This window comes from Zootoca vivipara, chromosome 7 (genome assembly GCF_963506605.1).
Source record: "Zootoca vivipara chromosome 7, rZooViv1.1, whole genome shotgun sequence".
Taxonomy (NCBI): domain Eukaryota; kingdom Metazoa; phylum Chordata; class Lepidosauria; order Squamata; family Lacertidae; genus Zootoca; species Zootoca vivipara.
In genome coordinates this window covers 62,316,480-62,342,710 of record NC_083282.1, presented here as the reverse complement: position 1 = coordinate 62,342,710, position 26,231 = coordinate 62,316,480, and the positions used below count along the sequence as shown (strand labels likewise).

The window sequence follows — 26,231 nt, the reverse complement described above, 5'->3', positions numbered from 1 at the left end:
ATGGTTTTCCTACATAATGGCAAAGATTTTTGTCCATGAAATGATAGTGCACAACTGAAGCAGGGAAGGTTCTGTAATGCACATGTTGCAAGCAGAAGTTCCCCTGTCCAATCATGGTTTTTTCTAGCTAAAAGGATTTCAGCTAGCAGTGTTTGCCTAATATCTTGGAAAGGTATTGCTGGTGACAATAGACTGTTTGGATCTGAATGGACCAACAATCTGACTCAGAATAAGGCTGTGTCCTTTATTTCATGACTAGGTTTCAAAAACTAACATTGCGGAATGAGTAGCTATGCAATGCAACCAAGGTCAAGGAAGACCATGATAGATGAGAGGTCTTGGTTATTATCTTGCATGTCTGCAATAGATATTTGTGTATGCAACCCAAGCCCACTAACTTCAGCATTTTGGCTTAACAGGTTCTTCCCAGGTGGATGAAGACATTCCTCCCCCATTGCCTAAAAGAACCCCTGAGTCCTTTATTGTACCTGGAGAAGACGGTGAGTTCAAATAGCATCTAAGTGAATACAGTTGTGTTGATGGCAGAACACCATATGCAAGATGAAGTCATAATCTCTTTCAAGGGTGGAGAACCATTTTGGCCCAGTTGGCCAGATAGTTTTCTGTCATCCTCACCCCACAAGCCAACTTTGCCATCCAATGGTTGACACTGAGCATAGGGCTGGCAAAACACCTTTCCATAGATTTGAACTCACTGCCCATCAGCTGATGGATGGTGAATTCAAGCTTGCTTTCTACGGGGAGTGGCTGCATAATGGAGTTCCCCATGGGGAAACTAGTCACACAGTTGTTCAAGCTTGCTTCCTGCAGCTGCAGGGTTCAGTGGCATGAAGCAGTCTGCATGGAAACTGCTGCTGAAATGGTGGGGGAAAGCTCCATTTTAGTAGCACTTTCAATGCAAACTTGCTTCGTGCTATTGCAGCCAGGGTTGCTCCCATTGCCCATCAGCTGCCCATTGCCTGCCATGCCTTGCTCCAGCACAGAAATGATCAGGAGCTCCCTTTAAGCTCCCTTTGTAGCCATTTGATACCTGACACATATGGCATTAGGTGTGAAACAGGTTGCTGTGGTTTGTGAGTTGGGGCCCCTGTAAGGCCAAATCTGAGCTGAAGGTTCCCCATCCCTGATCTACATCTTAGACTAAGATAGTGATGATATGCAGAAAGTTTTAAAAGATCCATTATGCTTTCTAGTTTTATCCATTGCAGATGACTTTTTTGTTGCCAGATTCAAACCACCAATCACTGGCCAAAAATGAGAAAATTGGAATCTCTAAGGAATGGAGCGGCGTGTCTCAACCAAAATTTTCTGATGACTCTGTGAGACTGAGGCCAAGCAAGGTAACACATTAGAGATTTTATACATTGCCACCAGTAGTATTGCTCTATAGTTCTCCTGACTTCTGCAGAAACAGAGGCTATTACTTTATATAACTAAATTGCAGCAGATATTCAGTTCACAGTCCAGCAGCTGAGGCTAGGACAATACTTCTGAAAAAACAAGTTGTATTAAGTCTGAGTAAGTCAGTTGGCAGATGCCCAGCAAATTCCAGTGAAGATGGGAACATCTGCTAACGAACATTCTTCTTCCTAAAATTCCTTAAATTCATTGGGAGCTGATGTGACTAACTAGGAAGATGCCTAGTTAGGGGAACAGAGGAAATGAATAAGGGGCTTTGGCTTTTAGCATGAGCAAGTGGGACCTGAGACAAAATGTGGCAAGGTTCTGTTCAGGATTCCAGCCAGCTATGCCTTCTGCAGGATACTCCATTCTGTCCATTCTTTTCCTCCAGTTTTCCACTCCACCCCACCCTCATTAGTCAGCGTCCCACGTCCACTGAGCATTCTCAGTTCTCACTGCGCTGTTACTGCAATTTCCTGAGCTGGTGAGGGCCCGGTAACAAATTTGCAACCTGTGCTGATCTCTGAGTTATATCCGTCTTATGCAGCTACTACTGTATTGCTGAAACACTGTTCTGCAGGTAGGGCTTTTGTAATCGTAATCATTCACATCACTGCTAAATTTGCTTCAAGCTGTTACTCTTATTTGTTCACTTCAGTGCAACAGTTTTTCAGGCGTGGGAAGTAAATAATACTTTCTGAACCCGAATGCAGAAAAAAAGGCAGAAAGGAAGGGTATATTGATATTAGTAGAAAAAGAACCAGGGCGCTCTGGTTCTTGCTAACACCACAGTTGAAAATCACTTCAGCAATTGAATAGGGAGAACTCTTCTGAATAAAGACAAGTGGCTTGCTTGAGTGTCGCTTTCAGTGGTCACATTTTAAAAATGAGCAGAATGCCCTTTCTTCTGATTTACTTTTGAAAAACTGAAATGGGATTTTTGTAAATGCATGGTTCACAAATGGCATGTGGACCCACCTTCCACTACAATTGAACACAGCATGTAATTCTTTAGGAGCATTGAGTATGATGCTGTTTGGGGGTATTTTCAAACCTTTAGAGAGTTACAGCTGTCCATCACCTACTTACTAAAAGTGAAATGCAGTTATACAGAGTTGAGGGACAATAAAGTATTCTCCTTTTGTTTATTTTCAGAATGCAAAGCTGCAGAGACCCAGATCAGGTAAACATTCTGACATTTCTATGAATTAGTCTGTGCTACTACTACACCTGCTTGCTTTGTAATGAAACGGGGGTGTATCCTGTACTAATCATGTTCCATCGTTCTAGCAATGCCTTGCTTTTATTGTCAATGGAAAAATTCTGTTGTATAGATGGTACACTAGAGGGTACACTTACCAAATCCTGTTCCTCATTATCATCTGGTTCTGTTAGTATTATTGCAAAATACTGAAGAGCCAGCGATGTTAACCCATGTTTTTAGAATTCTCCCTATGTATGTGTAAGGGCTCTCAGGATGCTTTCTCACGAGTAACGACACGTAACTGCCTTGGATGGATTTTACAAGGCTTTATTTACAACTCTAGCTATACATCAGAGCGACAAAAGCCCATGACTTCTCAGTCTGAGTCAGAATCTGGAAGTGGCATGCATCTGGATTTTCGCCAACATAGGAACTCTGGAGCCCTCCGCCTTTGCTCCCGGCCTTTACCCCCCCCCCCGCGCTCCTGGGGTGAAGGGGCAGGAACATTCCCTTTGCTGCTCCCCCCCCCCGAACTGCTCAACTGTTGAGCAGGTTCTCTGGCCTCTGACACCTCCCCTCCACAGCGCTCAGGTCCGGCGCTTCAGACCTTCAGCATCCTCCGACCCCCTCTCCACTTCGGGAGCCTCAACACCACCTTCGGAATGGCCAGCCTCCTGGAGACCTGGCTCCACTCCGCTGGGCTCCCCGCTGACCCCGGTGGTCCCCTGACAGTATTTGGGAGCTTAAGGTGCATACGTGTTCTGTTGGGATGAATTGTGCTTAACACTGATAGCAGATAGCAGAACTGAAGATATTTCAGACAGTGCTGGTGAGGCTCAGGGTTTTTTTTTTAAAGCAAGCTAATGAAAAATGTTTTGCTTAAATCATTTCGTATTGCTTTTTATTACAGAGATTCCCCGGAATCGGTCTCCTTCCCCTCCCCCACTTCCTGAAAGAACTCCTGAGTCCTTTATTCTCCCAGATGAGGGATGTAAGTACAATAGCTCTGATTGTCTTGTAACAACATTATTGGGTGGTGATTTTATTGGGCATTTTCATTTGAGGAGGTAGCAAGTACAAAGTTAGGTTTGAGAAGGTCCGGTTGAAAAGTGCTGGAGGAGACTCTTGTTGTTGACACCTGTCTGTCTTGGGAGACAATGGCGGAGTGTGCCTTTGCGGGTAAAGTCAAATCTTTAGAGAGTTACAGCACCTGCTGTGGCTGTAGAGACAGATAAGGGAGAGAAATGTTTTTCTGCAGCTGGGGCAGATGGAGGAAAATCACAGCAACAAGAAAGGAAGGTAACAATGAGTCTCCATATAATAACATCCAGAACCCACCTTTTGCCACTAATTCCTATTAATACATACTCGTGGCATACTGAGAAACAATACCGAATGTCTATAAATCTAGTGATGCTGCCAGAGAACCTCAGAAGCACAAAAAAACCTCCAATGTGGTTTACAGTCTAGTATTAATTATACATTTAATTATATTGAAAGAATATATTGCCATATTTTAGGGGGAGAATTGGTGTATTTTCTTTTTCTTCTCAAATGATGCCTTCCATATATAGCAGGGGTAGGGAACCTTTGACTCTCCAGGTGTTGTTGGACTACGACTCCCATAATCCATGAACATTGGCCATGCTGACTGCTAGGGCTGTTGGGAGTTGGAGTCCAACAACATCTGGAGGACTACAGGTTTTCCCATGTATATGGAAGTGTAGATTCAGTTATTGCTTTGCTGTGTGCTTTTGTTTTTCTAGCTCAACCATCTGTTACGAACAATGCTGTGAGTTTCGGAGAGTCTGTGATTAGATCAACAGACAAGTCATCAAAGGAAGCAAAATGCTTCAGGAGGAGTAAGGTAAAGGAGCATGGAGAATGCATAAGAAGTGGAGGGATAGACGGCTGTAACATTTCTATTAGCAGAGAAGCAGGGCTTCCCCCATTCCATGCTAATTATGTAAGTTTCAGCTGTGCAGAAGTTCTTTATCTTTAAATAGGGAACTGTCCTCTGATAAAGCTTCAGTAGAGGGCTGCCTTCTGTTAGGAAGGATCCATGACTACACAACCTTCCAATTTTAGCCCACATTATGCTGCTTAAAAACACAACCTAACAATTGTTAGGTGTCTCTCTCCCCCACTGACTCTATCCATAATATGGAGAAGAAATAAGGTTTTAACTGGTAGATCCTCTGGTAAAAACCAGAGCTTGGAACATTTCTCATTCACAGCACTAGGGAGCGCTCTAAGCAAGAAAGAGAAGAAAATACTATACATATGAAACCAGAAACTGCAGTTTTGCTATCTGTGCAGTTAAGCTGTAATAATCAAATATGTAAAACAAGAGTGATTCACTCTTTTCAGAAGGAAATATTCCCAAGGACCTTAATTTCAAATTAATGGCCCATTGTGATGCAACTCGAGGCTGGCTTTGTTTAAATGGCTGCTAGAGCTCAGTGCAAAGGGGAACCAACCTCTTCCTCTTCTAACTGGAAGAGAACTCCATTCTGCTGTCCCAGGAAGTGAATGGGCTGCTTGTGTTGATCTAGGGTGCTTCCACGCAGCAATTTATTGTACACTCAGTGCTTCTCAAATGCCACCCAATACCCCCCATCCAATTTGATCCATATTTACCATTTCCATTTTATTTTTACTTATTGGGCTTCCTGCAGAAACAGTTGATCCAGATCAAATGAGTTGGGTGGGTAGAATATGGGACAGCCTTTTGATAGAGACTCATGACAATTGCTCACTGTAGTTTATTTTTCAAATAGATCTGTTCTTAATAAGCAGGGTTTTTGCAACTCCATAATTTTTCTGTGTTTTCCCCCCTAGAGCTTGAAAATTTTACGAAATGTGAAGAACAGTAAGTCTTTTGAATATATAGACTGTCTATATTTTGCATATTCACTGCAGTGGTGCTGTGTTGTAGTCTGAGCTGAGGAACCATAACCCCTAACAATTGGGAGATGAAAGCACTCAGTAGTTTTGCTGGATTAAAAAAGACCTATCACGCAGCTCCACTGTTTTTCACTGTGCATCTCAGAGGGTTTCATAACCAGGAATGAATTAAAGATCTACGTTTATCTGCGGAGGTTTCATTGTGAATACTAAACAGAGAAAGCAATTTCTTAAATGTGAAATATTTTTACACCTTTGTGTATACTGCTTGCCAAGCCTCTCCCACATCTTTTCAGTATCTCTTCTGTATAGGAGGTGGGAGAACTACGCATTATGATCACGTAGGGCAACAAGATCCTAATGCTATGATTCCCCTGAAGCAACATTCACTGGGGCATTATTTTATTCCACACACCATAGATGACAGGCCCTTTAGAACAGACCTACTTGGGAAGGTACCTCTGGCACAAAACATTATTTTTTAAAATGCTGATTTATAAAGCTTTGCTCTGTGCACCTGTTGATGCAGGTTCCTGCCTTCAAAAGTTTCCCAGTAATCTTTGCGGTGCTTTTCCTGTGTGTCCTTCTTTGAATTAACAAAATATCGCTGCCAATGTTGCTGATTGGTATCACCTTCTAATATGTGCGTTGTAACAAAATCCAGGCAATATCAGCAGCTAGTGGTCACATTGTGGGTGGGATATTTTTAATGTGTTTCTTCTTCCTCTGGTCTTAAACGTATCTATGCAGGGTTTATTGCCTATTTGTTTGGTTGTAAGTCACTTTGGGTTGCCCTGGGCAAGATAAAGCAACTGACAAATTTAATAAATAAATTTTGCATAGAGCGATATAGAGATACGCAATATATGCTGTATTATTTTCTTGTTTTTGCAATAAAAGCAAAATTATTTTAAAAATCTGAGGGGGGTGGGATGGAGAGTATTATTTTAGCCAGTTGGGCCTGAGATGGGGTGATAGGTGGAAGCCGCTTAGGTATTGGCAGAAGGAAGGAGTGTCAGAGCTAGACTGGGGAAGAGAGAAACCGTCAAGAACTGGGATCTATGGACAGCTCTCCTCTGTAGTGAGCTACTAAAGTGCAGGTGTGCCCACCCGGGCTGGCTACAGGATCCTTCTGGACAATAATAAGTATAGGAGGACTTCCTGTTCCAACTGAACCTCCCTTGAGCAACGAAGTCTTCCTAAAATCTGATGTGTTCCAGTATCATTGGTTTGTCTTTGGTCTTTTGGTCTTGGCTTCAACCTTGCCTCCTAACTTGTCCTTGGATTCTGACCTTTACTCTGGCCTTTGTCCTGTGGCTTCTGACACACATCCAGCTACTGCCAACAGTCCAGCCCCGACAATGCAGTTGGATTGCCGTGTTTGCAGAAGGCATGTATAGATCTGGGCCTTAATCACAGGCGCCAACAAAGGTGTTGACCCTGGTCCCAGGGTTAAATAGAGCAGGATGTCAAGGTGAGGCAGAGTAACAAAAGTAATGCGAAGGTCCTAAAATGTTGCCCCAGCCCCAGTTTAATATTCTGTGCCTCCTGGAAAGATCCTTCAAGTTCTGTGGTGGGCCTATTAAACATTATTCCAGCTCTATGTGGGCAGCTCATCCATGTGCAGTTCCTGCGCAGCTAAAGGAGTGTTTAAATGACCCAATAATATGGCCATAGGTCTTTGTCATTTAATAAGCACTCCTCCCGCTCCTGCAGAACAATGCTTGTGGGGAAGACCCGTGTGATTTATCCCTATTGTTGGGTTGTGTGAACCTTCACTTAGCAGAATCACAGGAACTTGCTTACAGAACAATAATTCCTTTATGACCAGAAGAATATCTCAGGAGCAGAGCAACCAATATACAATGCAGAATACAGTACAGTAGTCTTCAAAATTCTGTGTTATGGTTATTCACTCTTGTGCCCAGCCTGAGTCCCACAGCCTCCGCAGCAGGAATCATGTTTCAAGAAGCCTGTGGTGTTTACATGGATCACCAGCTCAATCCTAACAATGTCTACTGAGACATAAGTCTTATTGCAAGTCAACATGACTTGCTCCAAGATAAGCAGGGTTAAGATTGCAGCCTATCATTTCCTAAGATCTTCCTTTCTATTTCTAGGTATTTGTGGTTCACCTTCACTTTTAAAAGTTCCAGAGGCTGATCAATCAAATCACTCCAGCTCTGTTTTGAAGTTTGGTATGTTGTTGTTGTTTTAAAAAAACAATGCTTCCTTATTTGACTAACCATGAAAAAAGGGTGGAGTAGTTGTTGTTTTGCCACTGACTATGGTTATTTTTGCACATTGTTTTAGTTTATAGGTATTAGAGGAATGCACTCTTGGGTCTGATGAAACAGTCAACTTGGAATCATAGAATTGTAGAGCTGGATGAGACCACGAGTGTCATCTAGTCCAACCCCTGCAATGCAGGAATCTTTCACCCAATGTAGAGCTCGAACCTACAACCCTGAGATGATGAATCTCATGCTCTACCGACTGAGCTAACCCAGCACCATGCTTGATGTCAACATATTGTGAAATTATTACAGTAGTTTTCAAAATACTTACTGTGGGGTTGTTGCACTCTCTTCCACAAGCCCATTCCCAGAGTAAATAATTCCAGCAACGTGATATACAGTATGTATGTATGCCAATATATCAGACTCGCTTGTCATTAGCTGAATCAGATAGCTGGCCTCTTTTGTTATTCTTGTGTGAGAATCACATGCTAATCTCTTAGAATCATAGAATTGTAGAGTGGGACGAATCACAAGGGTCCTCTAGACCAGGCATCCCCAAACTGCGGCCCTCCAGCTGTTTTGGCCTACAACTCCCATGATCCCTAGCTAACAAGACCAGTGGTCGGGGAAGATGGGAATTGTAGTCCAAAACGTCTGGAGGGCCGAAGTTTGGGGGTGCCTGCTCTAGACCATAAGTAACATTTTCTTGGTTTTGTTTTCTAGGCTTTGCAAACCGGTTTTCAAAACCCAAGGGACCAAGAGATCCGCCACCAAGTTGGAACCTTTAGTAGAACTTTGCTGATGCCCTTTGTCTCTCCGGGAGCCTTGCCTTCTTCTGCCTTCAGTTCAACAATTGGAGTCTGCGGCAGGACCATCATTTGGAACAAAAAGGCTTTGGTTGGGGTGCTACTAGAAAGATAGTAGATGTGACCTCTATAGACAAAATATAATACTGAACTGCGAAAGTCCCTGGCTTCTGTTCACGTTTCCAATGAAGTACTACTGTATTTGTCGAAACAACACACTGCCAAACAAAAGAGAAGTGCTGGGGCTCCTGCCTTTCCTGAAGCAACAGTATCTTTCCTGGGGGTGTTTCCTCCATTCCAGGAGGCATTAGCTAAGATGTGGCTCAGCAGGGGGAAATGCTGAAGATGAGAGGCACTGTTATTTATTAGTAATTATTGTGTCCCAAGAATTGAGTGATATTCAGTTGTGGATTTTTCAAGCTCAGACCTTTCTTTTGAAATATATCAGAAACTGGTAGGGAATTTCTCTGTTGTACTCACATGCAGAGGACATTTATTTGCATGACTGTACAGTAGTGGACATCAGGTAATCATTGGTGGACACAGAAGCAATAGTTGTATCCTGTGATTTCCAGTATGTAACACATGTAGGAGGCCAGCCATCCACAGGTGCCCTATCTCTGAAAATCAACAAGCAAGCAAGCAGTTTTGGCTGCCTACATTTAAAATAAAACCAACCATCCTTCAAGCAGCCATTGGGGTGTCTCCAAACCAACTGCTTGGTTTTGATCCTGAGTCTTGTTGAAATTTTAAGGAATAATACCTGACCATTTTAATACTCTGGCATGTGGAGCCTCAACACCTGCGACAAGATTTTCTCCAGCTGGGATCTGTTTCCCCCAAATTAGGAGCGTTTTATTTGCCTTTTCCCTCCTAACTTTTGCAAATATATTGCAATCAGGACTTGAAATCCTCTCTCACAAGTTTGTGGGCTAGAATTTGGGGATTGCAAAGGTTTTATACTTTCCACTGAAGCAGTATTCTCCATGCTCAAATGGTCAAAGTACTGGTGTGTAAACACATAAGGTGCATTATGCAAGGGGCACCTACAGGATAGTATTTGCATTGTGGAAACACACCCAGATGCCTGGAGCAAGTGAGATGTGGTACACTCTAGAGAAGAGAGCAAAGTTGGGGGGTGGGAAATCAGGCACAACTGACAGGCTTTATTTCTGTAAAAAAAGGGGGGGGACTTGAAAAACCAAACTTAAAGAAACCCTAAAGCATTTAATGGAATGTTATATGGGAGATGCAATATAATAAAATAAAATGTTTTATTTATTTAGTATGCTGGTTACTGCTTTTGCAGATTGCATTTCTACAAAATTCAATAGTGGTGCATATTTCAGATTTATCTCCAAAGTGTGTAGCACTACCATTGGCACTGTCAAAAAGAAGTTACTTAACTTTTAATGACATACTTATTGAGTTGCCAACAGCTACATTCAGAGTACTAATATTCAGAACTCTGACGGATAAGGGACTGGCTTCCACTTAAAAGCAAAAAATTTAAGTCAGCCATGTAGGTCAAGGACTCATTTGAATTACAAACACAAATGAGTCAGAGAATGCAAATTGGGTTGCGCGTATGAAAATCTTAAGGCAGGTTATCCAATTTTTGATATATTTGCATGGCTCTTTTACCGTGGGATTCATTGTGTGTCTGATACAAAGAGTGCTCCCTGATACAAAGAGTGCTCTCCCTGACAAGGGCATGGATCGACTCCAACTGTGTACTGTACAATAACGTCTATATCTTATTTGTGCTAGTGGAATCTACTTTGGTGCAGGGGTGTGAATTATTTCATTTTCTATTTAAAAGCATTTATAGACCGCTTAATATTTTTAAAGAGGTGTACAACATAAAAACAATAAACAATATTGCTATGGTGGCTTTAATGGGTGGGTGGGGGCCCTCCCCCGATTCATGGATAGTTAGAAAGACAAAACCAGAGTTCAGAACAGAAAGTTGGAGCGATGCAAGCAAAGCAGCAAGCTGGGGAATGAGAGATACAGAACAGTGCTTGATTTCTGTTTGAATCCAAGGCTGCGGCTATGGGGGAAGCAATGCCCTCTTGGGGTGTTAATGCTGTGAACCCCACCATCAGAGACTCAGGTTGTATATATATGTAAATAATCCATATATCCTAAAGACACCACAGTCTCCGCTGTGCCTCATTCCAAGGAAACACAAACCTTGGGTAAGTGCCTGGAACCTCTGGAATCTCACTCAAACGTTAGGGTGGCATGTGACAATATGATTAAAACAAAATCAAGTTTAAAAAAAAGAAATATTAGAAACAGTCAAGAATGAATACATTGAGGGCTTTGAACTTGCTTTTTCACTCTTGTAGCAAAATTAGAACCAGAACTTGAAATGCTGCCTTGTTCACATATAATACAGTTTTTTTCATAAAGAGGCCACTTGGGAGAGGGGCACTGACCGTTCCCTGCTTCTATGCCAAGGGTCAGCAACATGTGGCCCATAGGCCACAAGCGGCCCACAAGGGTCGTTTAAACGACCCACAAGCCGCCCCCAACCGAGCTGCCCACTCAGCGAGTCCCCACACGCTGGCTAAACCGGCACGGCATGGAGCAGGGACTCGCTTCTGCAGTGCCGGAAATCATGTCTGTGCAGACACAGATGTGGGAAATAGCATCTGCACATGCGCAGATGCGATCTGGCCCACGGAGTGATCTCTGCGGGAGTGAACCGGCCCAGGCGAGGTAAACCTTGCCAACCCCTGTTCTGTGCCTTACTTCCTCTTAGTTGTTCCAGCCACTTTTCTTTGTTCATGGCTCACTCCTGGTAATACAACCAAAAAAGAAGAAAAGTAACTATGGGGAGGGAAAGTGAAGAGGGGAGAGGATCAGGACCTCTCTCCTGTGCATTATTTCTCTTGTAAAAGTAAGACACATCATTGGCTTTGTATGTAATTGGGGTAGATACGTGAACAATGGCCTGGGCACATATCCACACTATGCATTCAAAGCACACTTACATACCACTTTTGCGGTCATGGAGAATCTTGGGAACTGTAGTTTGTTAGGGGTGCTGGAAATTGTAGATCTGTGGGAATCTGTACCCTTCTCAGGATGTTGATGTGGGTGTGACCTGTTGGTTTTAAGAGATGTAAGAAAGGATGCATACAAGTTCGATAAGAGGACAACAAATTTTATGGGAGCTGCTGCATTTAAACTGAGAGAAAAATGGAATTACACATGGGTCTTCCTAATGCTAAAAAAAGTTGAATCTGCAAATGGAATGAGGCAAAATATTCCTGCCTGCCATATCTGCACCTCCAATTCATCAATAGAACTTCATTAATTCTCAGATCTACAAGGACGTTCTTGTAGCATGTCTCCTCTGCCAGTGTAGAATGAGTGAAAAGAATAACTGGCCTTACACTGTATAAGCCAGCTGTGTTTCCTCTTCTTCAGACAGCACCAAGAGTGCAGCACACATCCCCTTTGATAGCCCAACAGCATGACTGTTGCTGGGCAATCTGTTTCAGGATGGACTGGGCTGCTTACTTTCTCTCTTTCAGTCAGCCTCTTCCTGATTTTGGAAAAGCAATAGAAAATCCTGTGGCAATCAAGGCATAATTTATGCGTCATCTATTTAAGAGTAATCTTTTAATTAGGCGAATGCTAATAGGAACCATTGTAGCCAAACATTCGAACAACAGAGCACTTGCCAACTGTTTTAGTACTCTGTGTGCAAATCTCGATTTTCCTAATTACTCAGTTCACAGATGTGTTGAATTTCTAATTTTGCCATGAAGGATTTAATTAAAAATAAACATGCTTAGCTCAGATCTTTTTATAAAAAAGAAAGAAACCTGGAGTTAAGTGCAGATTCGGGAGTAATCAAACCTATTTTCTTTCCTTCTTTTTGTGGCTGTGTGAGATTGTACCAGTGTGTATTCTTTGATGTATGTTTTCAGCTAAACAGATTAAGAAGAAAAGGTGCTGTTTCCTGTGGGTGTCCAGTACGCTCTATGGCTTCAGTACATTCCTCATTGACTAGAGGCATAAAAGAGTCTGCTGGATCAGGCCAGTGGCCCAACAGGTCCAACACTCTGTTCTTGCAGGGGCCTACCAGATACCTATAGGAAGCCTGAGCAGGACATGAGTGGAGCTTTGTTCTCCTCTCCTGCTGTTTACAGCAACTGGCATTCAGACATAGGGATGGAAGGATCTGTCAATTTAGGTTCTCTCAGTTTCTCTCCAGTCTTAAATTCAGTTCTCCACATTTTGCATCAATTTGCAATTTTAAAAAACCCTCATGAAAATTAACCAGCATTTTAGTTCAAATTTCTCCTATTAATTCTAATGCTATAAGGAGAAACATATTTCTCCACCTTCTTTCTCCATGCTTAATTTTAAACATTTCTATCATTTCTACTTGGCTTTTCCTCTAAACTAAAAAGTCCCAAGCACTATAAGCTTTCTTCAGAGGAGAGTTGCTTCCTCACATCATTTGGGTTGCCTTTGTCTGAACTTTTCCCAACCCTACAATATCTTTTTTGAGGTGAGGCAACCAGAAGTGAACATAATATATCAAGAGTTGTCACACCATTGATTTGTATAACAGTATTATGACAGGTGACCCAGGTATTATATTAACAGTATTATGACAGGCGACCCAGGGGACCCAGGTGGCACTGTGGTTAATCCACTGAGCCTAGGGCTTGCTGATCAGAAGGTCGGGTGTTCGAATCCCTGTGACGGGGTGAGCTCCCGTTGCTTGGTCCCAGCTCCTGCCAACCTAGCAGTTCGAAAGCACGTCAAAATGCTAGTAGATAAATAGGAACCGCTACAGCGGGAAGGTAAACGGCGTTTCCATGTGCTGCTCTGGTTTGCCAGAAGCGGCTTAGTCATGCTAGCCACATGACCTGGAAGCTATACGCCGGCTCCCTCGGCCAATAATGCGAGATGAGCGCGCAACCCCAGAGTCGGTCACGACTGGACCTAATGGTCAGGGGTCCCTTTACCTTTTTATTATGACACCAGCAATTTTATTTTCAGTACCTTTCTTAATGATGCCTAGCATGGAATTTGCTTTTTTCACAGCTGCCACACACTGGGTCAATGGGTTATCATCTTAATTGAGCTATCCACTATGACCTCAAGGTACAGTATTGTTCCTAGTCAGTCACTACCAGTTCAGACTCCATGAATGTATTTGACACTAAGGTTGTTTTGTTCCAATGTGCACAGAAAGTATTTTTTAAAGTTGTCGTACACTATGTCAACTGCATTACTTATATATGTTTGTTGACCCTCTCAGAGGACTCTAATAGATTAGTGAAATGGGACTAATTGTCATGGAAGCCATGCTGGTTCTTGTTCAAGTCTTGTTCTTCTATATCAGGTGTGGGGATCCTTTGGCCCTCCAGATGTTGCTAAACTACATCTCCCATCAGCCCCAGCAAGCATGGCCAATGGCAAGGGATTATGAGAGTTATAGTTCAGCAACATCTGGCAGGCCAAAATTTCCCCACACCTGTTCTATCTGCTTGGTTATTTTATCTTTAACAATACTTTCCACTAGTTTTCCCAGAACAGACATAAAACTAACAATATGTTCCCCTGGATTCTTTTTTAAACATTAGTGTTACATTGGCTACTTTCCAGTGAGGTATAGAGACTGATCTTAGACACAAGTTACATAGTTTGGTTAGAATATTGCAATTTCACATTTGAGTTCCTTAAAAACTCTTGGGTGGATACCAACTGGACTGTGTGATTTGTTAAGTTTTCATTTTGTCAATAAGGACTAGAACATCTCTCACTGCAAACACTGAAGCACTATGCTTCAGATGAGCAGGGAGGTGGCAATTTGCACACCTATTTTAAATGATGCAAATCTAAACTTGAAAAGGAGAGAGAAAATGCCAAAGCCAAGTAGCAACTTTATATCAATGTGCATTTCCAGTTCAGAAATGTGTATTTCGTTTGGAAGGTGGGGATGATTTTAGAAGGGGCTGCTTGTCAGCCTGGGGCTGCTACAGTTTGCGTAAGTACATCAAATAGCAATTACTGTAGTGGGCTTGTTTGCTTTGAAGAATTATCTCTTCTTAACACAAAAGTATTTGGGTTCATGAAATATACTCGGAGTCGAGAGTGAATTTCATGCTCTTTATTCAGCTCATAGTCATCAAGGAGGAGAAGAGAAGACGAATGGCTCTTTTCCCAAAACCATCTGCTTATATACATTATTTACACACTGGGCCTTGCGTGATTGGCTACTTCAGGGCTACACCTGTGGGCCAATTATATTGTGGATTGACTTCTGCCTGCAGCCTGATTGGCTGCTCCTACAGGCCAATCAGGTAGCAGATTCACTTCTGCCAGCCGCCTGATTGGCTGCTCCAGCAGGCCAATCAGGTTGCGGATTCACTTCCACCTGGAGTTGGATTGGGTAGCTCCCGCTGATTCTGAATCCTATTGTTCTAGGATTCAGTTCAGTACATAACACCCCTCCCCTCTAAGTTCCAGTCCTGCCCGGGAAGTTGCATTCGTAGTCCCCAAGGTCTGCTGGCCGCCTCCGTGTGCGTTGTGGCCTGGGGTGTTCCTTGGTCAGGGGTTCTGGTTCTGGCTCGTGTTCCGAGGCTGCTGGCTGTGCCGGGGCTGTCTGGTCTGGCGCCACTGAACCACTAGGTTGTAGCTCTGGTTCCGGTGTCCTTCCAGCCTCGGGGCGCCCCTCTGTGCCTACTGCTTCTGCTTCCCCTGCCCACCCCTCTCGCTCTACAGGCCTCACTGCCCTGCTGTCCCCTTGGGACCCCTCTGTCCCGCTCTCCTCCCGGGTTCCTCCTGGGAATCGTCGCCGTAGCTGGTCGCAGTGGCGGCGCCAACATTGCCCCCCTTCCGTTAGTACCTCGTATGACACGGGACCGGTCACCTTGGTGACTGTGGCGGGTACCCATGCTGGGCCTGCCCCAAAATTCTTTGCATACACTGGGTCCTGGGCCACAAATGTCCGGGGGTTCCTGCCTTTCCCCACCACTACCTCATCCTGAGCTCTGTCGGGGTGAAGTCGGTCCAGTCTAGTTGCAAGGCGCCGGCCCATTAGTAATTCAGCTGGGCTCCGGCCCGTCGTTGTGCTTGGGGTGCTGTGCTGTGCTAGAAGAAATGCGGCAAGGCGGTATTCCCAGTCCCCTTGTGTCATGCGGCGGAGGCTGTCCTTGGTGGTCCGCACCATGCGCTCCGCTTGGCCATTGGTGGCAGGGTGGAATGGTGCTGAGCGGATGTGGCGGATGGCGTTCTGCGCTGTGAAGGTCTGGAACTCCTCTGACGTGAATGCGGTTCCATTGTCCGAGACGAGGGTGTCAGGGAGCCCGTGGGTCGCAAACAGCTTACGTAGTACCCGGATGGCTGCCGCCGTAGAAGTGGATGGTACCAGTGCGACCTCCAGCCATTTGGTGTAGGAATCCACCACTATGAAGAATGTTTTTCCCTGGAAGGGGCCAGCGAAGTCCACGTGCAAGCGTGACCATGGATGTCGGGCGGACTCCCAGGGCTGGACTGGGGCCCTTGGGGGATCCGGGCGGGATTCTTGGCAGGTCTGGCAGTGTTGGACCCAGGCCTCTATCTCTCTGTCAATCCCCGGCCACCACACATAACTCCTGGCAAGGGCCTTCATCCTCACTACCCCTGGGTGTGTCTCGTGTAGGGCTGTGAGGACCCTTTTGCGGAGGGGCTGGGGAACAACAACCCTGCTTCCCCATAACAGGCACCCCTTGTGGGCCGACAGTTCATGTTTGCGGTTTGTGTAGCCAGCAAATTCTGGCCCGGGGCTGCTGCTGGGCCATCCTCGCCACACCCAGTCCAGGACCCGGGAGATGACCCTATCTTTTGTGGAATGGTGCGCAACTTCTTGTGCCTGAATGGGTCGGTCGGGAAGCAGCTCCAGGGTCATAACCTCTTGCGCAGGCGCTGGGTCGGGGCCTGTTTCTGGTAGTGGTAGCCTGCTGAGGGCGTCTGCGTGGCCCATCGCCTTCCCAGGGCGGTGGATTAGTGCATACTGGTAGCCGGCAAGGAAAATTGACCACCTGAGGACACGTGGAGACAACACTTGGGGGGTCTGCTTCTCAGGGGCAAACAGGCCAAGCAACGGCTTGTGGTCAGTCACTATGGTAAAGGGCCGCCCGTACAAGAAATCATGGAATTTTTTTACGCCCTTCACGATTGCCAGACCCTCCTTGTCAATCTGTGAGTAGTTTCGTTCGGCTGCAGCAAGCGTCTGGGAGAAGTATGCCACCGGCACCTCTCTTCCATCCGGGAGTTGGTGTCCCAGGACAGCGCCGATGCCATAGGGAGAGGCGTCGCATGCCAGCACCACTGGCAGCCTCTCGTTGAAGTGTGCTAAGACCGAGTTCGAGACGAGCAAGTCCTTGACTGCCTGGAATGCGGCCCTTTGTCGCTGGCCCCACACCCAAGGGGCCCTTTTATCTAGGAGTCTGTGTAGGGGCTCCGCTACCGCTGCCTTATGGGGAAGGAAGGCATGGTAAAAGTTCAATAGTCCCAAGAATGACTGAAGTTCGGGCTTGCTCTTGGGCGCTGGGGCCTCACAAATGGCCCCTACCTTGTCACCGGTTGGATGGACCCCTTCTGCGTCCACCTTAAATCCCAGAAAGTCCACCTGCGGCACTCCCAGTAAACACTTTTCCCGCTTCACCTTGAGGCCCGCCGTCTGGAAACGGTGCAGGACGGAGCGGAGGCGGTCCTCAAATTCCTCTGGTGTGGGCCCGGCGATCAGTACATCATCGAAGAAGGGGGTGACGCCAGGAATCCCTTTAAGGAGAGAGTCCATTAGATTCTGGAATATGCCTGGTGCCACGCTAACGCCAAATTGCAGCCGCTTTACTCTGAATGCCCCTCTGTGCGTCACAATCGTCTGAGCCTCTGCTGTGGCTTCGTCCACAGGCAACTGTTGATACGCTTGGGCCAAGTTCAGTTTGCCAAAGATTTTTGACCCAGCCAGGGTGGCGAGGACATGGCTGACCACTGGCACTGGGTATGCATGGGCCGTGAGAGCCTTGTTTATGGTGCATTTGTAGTCTGCACAGATGCGGACCGAACCGTTAGGCTTGACGGGTGTGACAATTGGAGTTTCCCAGGGGGCGTTGGGCACTGGCTCCAGCACTCCTTGCTCCACGAGCCGGTCCAATTCCTCGTCTATGCGGGGTTTCAGGGCGAACGGGACCCGGCGGGCCTTGTGCCTGATGGGTCGTACAGCGGGGTCTAGCTGTAGGGCAATGGGGGGTCCTGTATATCGTCCCAATGCCCCATCGAAAACCCCTGGAAACTCTTTGCATATGGCGTCCACGTCCACTTGTAAGCTAGTGCGGTTCACCCCGGTAACGGCTAGCCCCAGAGGTCCAAACCATGCCAGTCCCAGTAAGCTAACGTAGGGGCCCTTAACTACCAGCAAGTCCAATTGTTGCTTTCGCCCTCGATATTGCACCCTGAAGGTCCCCACCCCCATAGTAGGGACCTTACGTTTCTGGAAGTCCCGGAGGGTGAATGGGGCCGGCCTTAGTTTGGGACCCCCATTAGGGCACAGTTCCCTTAATGTTCGGGCCGAGATTATGGATAGAGTTGAACCCGTGTCCAGCTCCATGCGGCATGGGGCTCCCTCTATCTGTACCTCTATATAAATTTTCTCTGTGCTGGGATGGGGCAACTGGAATACCTGGTAGTCCGTGATCTCCGTTGAGTTGCCTTGGTGCATGGTGCCGTGTGACCTGGGGCTCCTGGGTCGGGCATCTGATGCTTGTCGACGGGTGAGTCGAGCCCGACACACCCGGGCGATGTGTCCCAATTTTCTGCACTGCCTGCACTCTGCGTTGCGGAAACGACAGGTCCTCCTCTCGTGGTTCTCCCCGCAGCTTGCACAGTTCCCTCCTTCTCGTCGAGGCTGCTGTGGTGTGTGTGCTGCTTGAGTGCGCCGCTGTACTCGGTGTACTTCCTCCCTGTCAGATTCGGATTCGTCGGTGAGGTCTTCGTGGTAGACCCTCGGTTGGGATGGCGGGGCCGGTCGTGCCTCTTGCGTTGACCTCTCGGCGGCTTCGGTTGCCAGGGCTTCCTCCAGAGCAATCTGGAACGTGAGGTCTTTTTTGGCGTAGAGGCGTCGTTGCAACATCTCGTCCCTCAGGCCACCGACGAGGCGGTCACGAAGCATGTTCTCCAATTCTGAGAAGTTGCATAACCGGGCGGCTTGGCGGAGGGAGGTCACAAACCCAGTTATGGTTTCCCCCGGGGCTTGCCGCTTTGCGTAGAAGGCATTTCGGCAAGCTACCACCGAGGGCTGTGGTGAGAAGTGCTCCTTCAGCCGTTCCATTATTGTTTTGTAAGAGACGGTAGCGACATCTCTAGGTGCAAGGAGAGCCCGGGCGATTTCAAACGTCTCCTCTCCACAGACGCTGAAGAATGTCGCCCTCTTCATGGCATCGTTGGTGACTTCTTTCGCTTGCAGGAGGAAGTTGAAACGGGCGGCGTACCCTTCCCAGTCTCCTGATGCTGGTTTGAATGGCGAGAAGCTGCTGTCGGTTGCCATTCTGGGTTCCTTGGGTCCTGGAGCTGAAGCCTGGATGCACGGTGCGATGCAGCGGTGCAGCAGGTGGCGGTGCTGTGGTGCAGTGCGTGGTGGCGGTCAGCTCAGCAGGATCCCACCTTCATCGCCAGTGAAATATACTCGGAGTCGAGAGTGAATTTCATGCTCTTTATTCAGCTCATAGTCATCAAGGAGGAGAAGAGAAGACGAATGGCTCTTTTCCCAAAACCATCTGCTTATATACATTATTTACACACTGGGCCTTGCGTGATTGGCTACTTCAGGGCTACACCTGTGGGCCAATTATATTGTGGATTGACTTCTGCCTGCAGCCTGATTGGCTGCTCCTACAGGCCAATCAGGTAGCAGATTCACTTCTGCCAGCCGCCTGATTGGCTGCTCCAGCAGGCCAATCAGGTTGCGGATTCACTTCCACCTGGAGTTGGATTGGGTAGCTCCCGCTGATTCTGAATCCTATTGTTCTAGGATTCAGTTCAGTACATAACAGTTCATATTTACAATATATGGAACACCTCAAACTAAAGGCCTCTAAAAACCAATCCTTATGTAAAATGCAGTATGCCTAGCAACTGTGTTCCATTAATAGTGCAGTCCTAAAGATGTTTATTGAGAGGCAAGTCCCACTTTGTTGAAAGGTGCTTAATCCCAGTTAAGCATGAACACAGCACACTCTAACCAACTGAGTGTAGGGTTGTCTCAAATTTGTCATTTGAAAAGTTTGTCTATTTGTCAGCTACTCAAGTATTTGATACATTTGACAGCCAAGATGCATGTCTTCAATATTTGACAGATGGCATGCTATAGCAGGCTTCCTCAACCTCGGCCCTCCAGATGTTTTTGGCCTACAACTCCCATGATCCCTAGCTAGCAGGACCAGTGGTCAGGGATGATGGGAATTGTAGTCTCAAAACATCTGGAGGGCCGAGGTTGAGGAAGCCTGTGCTATAGTATTTGTTAAATTGTACTTTAATGTGTTTTGAATTGTTTTAATCCATGGGGTTAACCACCTTTGATACGTAGGTTGGAAGGCAGGTTAGACATATTTAAAACAAACAATATGGCAGTACAGTACTGATAGTAGACATATCACTGTATCTTGCTGTAGTTTCAAAAACTTTCCACCTGCTGGGGACACATTCTTAATCAGTCTAAATTCTCAACTCAAATAATTTTTGCTTTCTGGAGTTCATTTTTTTCTCCACAAATTCTTAAAGTATATATTATATTGGGATGGTGAACCTTCAACCTGTGGTCCACATGCACTTTATGGAGGGCTCCCATCCAGTTTGCAGTCTTGCTTCTCCTTTCCTTTCTCCCCCCCCCCCCAGCAAGTTCCTGGAGGGGAAGAACAGATACTGTAGCTCTATTCCTCCACTGGAGCCTGATGCATTTCTGCGAGAGCTGCTGAAAAAGGAAAGCCAGAGAGAGGAAGAGATTTGCTCTGAGCCATGGTGAAGTGTGCATACAAGTCCTGCTGATCAGCAGCACACAGCTCCTTCTTTCCCACTACTCAGCTACTGCCTGCAGATCAACCCAGGAGGAAGATAACCCAGGAAGGATGGTTTTAAACCCTTTTAGTTTTGATGTCAAATGGTTTTTGGAAATGGGTCATCCTCACCTACTTTTGGCTCTGGTCCACTCACCATCATCATACGCAGATGGTTCCCCACCTATGCTTTAGATCTAGGATTATTCGAGGAACTGTTCAACTGTTTAGTGCTTTTTCAAGAGATTTTGCTTATGTAGTTTAAGTTATTTATGCAATTTATTTTGTGTATTACTACCACTACTACTACTTTGGCGAGACATGTTTTAAGTCAGACGTCAGACTTCACTTTGTTTTGGATTATTTTGTTTTACAAGAAGAACCATGATATCTCATCAACTGGAGACAGGTGCAATACATATATACTTGGTATTAAAGAACAGTGTACAGTGGTACCTCAGGTTACAGATGCTTCAGGTTACAGACTCTGCTAACCCAGAAATAGTACCTCGGGTTAAGAACGTGCAGCAGCGGCAATGCGGCAGCAGGAGACCCCATTAGCTAAAGTGGTACCTCAGGTTAAGAACAGTTTCAGGTTAAGAATGAACCTCCAGAATGTATTAAGTTCTTAACCCAAGGTACCACTGTATCTGCATTGCTGAAGAGGACAAAGGTTTGTTTCGAATTCTAGAATGGATCTAAGCTCACAGTCTATTCCTGGTTACTCTAGGCTTCCCTCATTTCGGCTGTCCAATTTTGTGTGTGTGCCATTTTGCTGTTGATATTATTAGAATGGCGAGTCTGAAATACTGAGGCACTGCAAAGCACTTGGAAAATCTACTAGTAGAATGGGCTCAATTTTCTGCTCACCCTTGCCTAGGGTGCATATCCAGTTCATCCGGGACACTATTGGCCCTCACCAGTGGTGTAGCAAGGGGGGGCGATGGGGGCGGGTCGCCTGGTTGCCACCCTGGAAGGGGTTGACACTTGGTGCCCCCCCTGAGATTCCCAAGCCGAGTGGCACCACTCCAGCGCTGTGCGGGGATGGTGTCAAGGTCCTGTGCTTGCGGTTGCCGCCGTGACCGGAGGGTCCCGGCACCATCTCCACAGAGCGCTGGAGCAGTGCCGCTCGGCTTGGGAGTCACGGGGGGGGGCACCGAGTGTCACCCCCCTCTAGGGTCCCGGCGCTGTCCCCGCACAGCGCTGGAGCAGTTTGCCTGCAGCGGAGCTGTACAGCAACACATGCGTGCGTGGTGACGTCACACATGTGCGCTGCGTGGCGACGCCCCACTCCTGGGTGCCGCTCTGGCTGCCAGAGCGGCTTCCTCCGTCCCTGGCCCTCACTACTACTCACTGTGATCTGAAAGTATGTCTCAGAACATACACAGCATATTGGATGTGCCACAGCTCAGTACTTTGCATGAAGGAAGCCTCAGGTTCAATCCCTGGCATCTCTAGGTAGGGATAGTAATATCCCTTGTCTGAAACCATGGAGAGCTACTGCCAGTCAGAGCAGACAATACTGTGGTAGATGGATCAGTGGTCTGACTCTGTGTATAAGGCAGCTTCCTATACTGTATTCTATTTTGTTTGGCTTAAGTAATGCAAATTTCTTATCCTGTATGATACTGAGGGAGTAATGTGTCTAAAGAAGCATACATCCTATAAGCAGATGTACAGTTGAGTTGAATTCTATCTGCAAGACTCTCATCCTTGTACATACTGTACTCAAGTTAACAACTTTGATCTTCTATAAAATACAAAACAACAGAGCTCCCCCTAGCAGTAATTAACTGAAATATTTGAGTGACCTAGTTTATCAGTCTGAATGCTGCTGTTGCTTCTTCATTAAATATAAGCTGTCCAAGTTCAAATGCTTTTTGGAGTTCTCTGAAAAAGAGCAGAACTTTTTATGCTTTAAGGTGGCAGAACAAATATCTGCCATGAGGGGATTGCTAGTTAGGCAAAATAATACACCTGAGCAGAGTAATTGACAGCTTCAGCATGAAGGACCTAGACTACAGCACTTGCAGAGATAACTAGGCCAGAACTTAAAATGTGCACCAAATGCACTATTTGTTGAAACACAGGTTCCTAAACATCTGTTACCAGACACCTATATGCAGTACTAATTGCGGAGGGAAAACATTTATCTTTGCATCAAAGAGCACTTTCAAAACTCACTGGACCAATTTATATTCTACACGATCAGGAAAAAAAGGATGCCTGTTGGTAATTACAGACAACACAAATCCTGGTTCTTTACAAGTGCAGATAACAGCTTAACCTTTGTGCTTTACATGGCTCTTCCAAAGTTATACCTCTTGTCTATGAAGATGAGATTGTTGTTTTTATTTTCAAACTTAAAAAAAAATTTTTTTCAGTTTCAACAGCAGGCCCATGAGCTTCTCTACACTGCTGCTACCAGCAATTAATATGTGCAGGATTGGGGGAGGTGTGTTTATGTGTGGCTGCTGACTTATTGGACAAGTTGGTTTTCTTTGACTGCCACAAAGATGCATTTGTCCCTGTCAATACTATTACCATAAAATATCATTACCAAACCTAAAATAAACAGTATGTAGTCTGTTTACTCCAAGGTAAATTGCAACAAATTCAATAGGATTTACTGTACTCCTTTCTAAATTTTGTGCATAAATTTTCAATTTTAGTCACCTCCATGCAGCTTAAGATCAGATAATTAAAATAGTCTAATGTACCTTTTATTTCCTCTAGTAATTTCACAAGTTACACCTTCAAGGGCAACTTTGCCACTGTGAACACTGTAAAAATTTGTACTGTAATGAGATCTAGAATGGGAGTGCCTGATCACCTCATCTGTCTCCTGAGAAATCTCTATGTGGGACAAGAAGCTACAGTTAGAACTGGATATGGAACAACTGATTGGTTCAAAATTGGGAAAGGAGTACGGTACGACAAGGTTGTATATTGTCTCCCTGCTTATTTAACTTATATGCAGAATTCATCATGCGAAAGGCTGGACTAGATGAATCCCAAGCCGGAATTAAGATTGCCGGAAGAAATATCAACAACCTCAGATATGCAGATGACACTACCTTGATGGCAGAAAGTGAGGAGGAATTAAAGAACCTTTTAATGAGGGTGAAAGAGGAGAGCGCAAAATATGGTCTGAAGCTCAACATCAAAAAAACCAAGATCATGGCCACTGGTCCCATCACCTCCTGGCAAATAGAAGGGGAAGAAATGGAGGCAGTGAGAGATTTTACTTTCTTGGGCTCCTTGATCACTGCAGATGGTGACAGCAGTCACGAAATTAAAAGACGCCTGCTTCTTGGGAGAAAAGCAATGACAAACCTAGACAGCATCTTAAAAAGCAGAGACATCACCTTGCCTACAAAGGTCCGTATAGTTAAAGCTATGGTTTTCCCAGTAGTGATGTATGGAAGTGAGAGCTGGACCATAAAGAAGGCTGATCGCCGAAGAATTGATGCTTTTGAATTATGGTGCTGGAGGAGACTCTTGAGAGTCCCATGGACTGCAAGAAGATCAAACCTATCAATTCTGAAGGAAATCAGCCCTGAGTGCTCACTGGAAGGACAGATCGTGAAGCTGAGGCTCCAATACTTTGGCCACATCATGAGAAGAGAAGACTCCCTGGAAAAGACCCTGATGTTGGGAAAGATTGAGGGCACAAGGAGAAGGGGACGACAGAGGACGAGATGGTTGGACAGTGTTCTCGAAGCTAAGAACATGAGTTTGACCAAACTGCGGGAGGCAGTGCAAGACAGGAGTGCCTGGCGTGCTATGGTCCATGGGGTCACGAAGAGTCGGACACGACTAAACAACAACAAATGAGATCTAGAATCCCGTGCTCCCGAAACTGGCTTAAAAATCCGGAAACATAAACGTACAGAAAATAATCACGACCGCTAAAATGGACCCTGCTGAAATAGAAGTCCTCTCCCTTCTTACTAGAGTGCGGGTTAGCTGTTTACTTAACAATGATGAAATGCACTCTGTATGCGCTCAGTGACTTTATCGCCAAATGCTGTTTTTATTTTCATTTTCCGCGATTCAAACTAGCAACTAAAAATAGGTTTCAAAATAACCCCTAAGCCACAGCAAAAAGCTGAACGACGACTGTCTTCCGTCCCTGGCGGCAGCAACGCCGTCTCTTCCTCCTCCTTTCACAAGTAAACGGACAGTCCACGTGATTAGGCCGCACTGCGTGACTCTTCGCACGCTCCTCTCCCTCAAGAACTACCCGGAGCCAAAACGAAAACTTGCTTTCCCAGCAAGCTGTGCGCAGCCGAGCATGCGCTTAGTCCCCGAAAACTACAGCTCCCGGCGTGCCCACCCGGACCACAATTCCCAGGGGGTACCAGGCGGCGCCTGCGCGGTGGCAGCTGGCGCTCGGGCCATTTAAATGTGTGTGAGGGAGACGGTGAAATGGCTGCGCAGGTCGCTGCAGTGCGCGCCGTGTCCCGGGGCGCGGAAGAAACGCCTTCGCTCCCACTTGGCGACCGGCCGGGCAGACCCAGGGGAGGGGGGAGGAAGCGGAAAGGCCCGCCGGTGGAGCTCGGAGGGTGCAAGAGGGCCAAGCTGAGCCAGCAGCCGCTCGTGGTGGGGCCCGCTCAGGCGGAGCCCCCGCCACCGCTGCCGCCGGCCGCCGTCCCCGGCCTGTCGGCGGCGCCCTCCGTAGCGTCCGCCGCAGCGGGGCTCTTCACTTTCTCCCCCCTCAGCCTCCCCGCGCAGGCCCCGCGTTGCGAGCGGCGGCATCACCACCGGCACCGGCACCGCCCGGACAGCGCCGATTCGGAGCCCGGCCGCTCCTCCGGGGGGAAGCTGCACAAGGGGAGGCGGGGAAGCTCCAGCGACGGCGCCATCGGGCGGCCCAGCAAGCGAGGTGAGCGGCGGCGGGGGGGGGGCTGGTGGGGGGCGGGCGCCCGTAGGTCCCCTTGGGTCGAGTCTTCCTTCAGGGTCGGGTTCCTTGCCTGGCAGGTAGTCGCGCGCTCCACGCCCATCGGTCTGTGGCGACCCACACCCCCCTGCTGCCTTTCAGCGCATCTGCCAGGTCCGGTTCCTGGAGGCCAGAACGGGGGAAATGCATCTCTTTGCGTAGCTTGGCTATTAGATTCTACTTGCTGAAATCCGCGGCGGGATAGAGGGCCCAGTCCAAAGCAGGGGTCGCTGCATTTGGTTCTGGCCGCGGAGGGTGCCAGCTCGAGCTGCCAGGTGGGGTGGCGGAGTTTACTTATTATATACCTGTTGGAGGACTTCACCGTCGTTTGTCAGTTGGCTAGCGACAGGCTGGGTTGCTTGCTAAGGCGCGCCTGGCCCTGTCAGAGATCCTTCTTGCCTTTTAAATGCTCGTGCTTGTCATTCCTCAGCTGCATTTCTTCACTACCTATTTAAGTTAATCTCTTGCTTTCCTCCAGATGTTGCATAGTGATATGTTTAGTGAGTTGTCGGTTTTGTTAAGGGTTAAAGGGTGAGCTAAAGTTCATTCTCTTTTGACAGTGTCTTATCTGTCTGTCTTTATGCTTGCTCCTGATTTCAATTATGTACAGTAGTAGGATAGTAGTAGTGGAGTTGCTCTATG

At 46.6% G+C, this 26,231-nt stretch overlaps 2 protein-coding genes across 2 annotated transcripts in view; both read left to right on the top strand.

The window, feature by feature from the left end:
* Positions 1 to 10,255, top strand: part of PTPN22 (protein tyrosine phosphatase non-receptor type 22) — a 60,721-nt gene extending 50,466 nt beyond the window's left edge. Inside the window, exons 15-22 of the mRNA XM_060277155.1 lie at positions 420 to 500; positions 1,249 to 1,361; positions 2,578 to 2,605; positions 3,537 to 3,617; positions 4,393 to 4,493; positions 5,468 to 5,498; positions 7,654 to 7,731; positions 8,497 to 10,255. Coding sequence (XP_060133138.1) covers positions 420 to 500; positions 1,249 to 1,361; positions 2,578 to 2,605; positions 3,537 to 3,617; positions 4,393 to 4,493; positions 5,468 to 5,498; positions 7,654 to 7,731; positions 8,497 to 8,561 — 578 coding nt within the window. The 3' untranslated portion in view covers positions 8,562 to 10,255. The remainder of the gene's footprint in view (positions 1 to 419; positions 501 to 1,248; positions 1,362 to 2,577; positions 2,606 to 3,536; positions 3,618 to 4,392; positions 4,494 to 5,467; positions 5,499 to 7,653; positions 7,732 to 8,496) is intronic.
* A 14,783-nt stretch (positions 10,256 to 25,038) lies between these two features.
* Positions 25,039 to 26,231, top strand: part of RSBN1 (round spermatid basic protein 1) — a 34,272-nt gene continuing 33,079 nt past the window's right edge. The window contains exon 1 of the mRNA XM_035122846.2: positions 25,039 to 25,535. Coding sequence (XP_034978737.2) covers positions 25,079 to 25,535 — 457 coding nt within the window. The 5' untranslated portion in view covers positions 25,039 to 25,078. The remainder of the gene's footprint in view (positions 25,536 to 26,231) is intronic.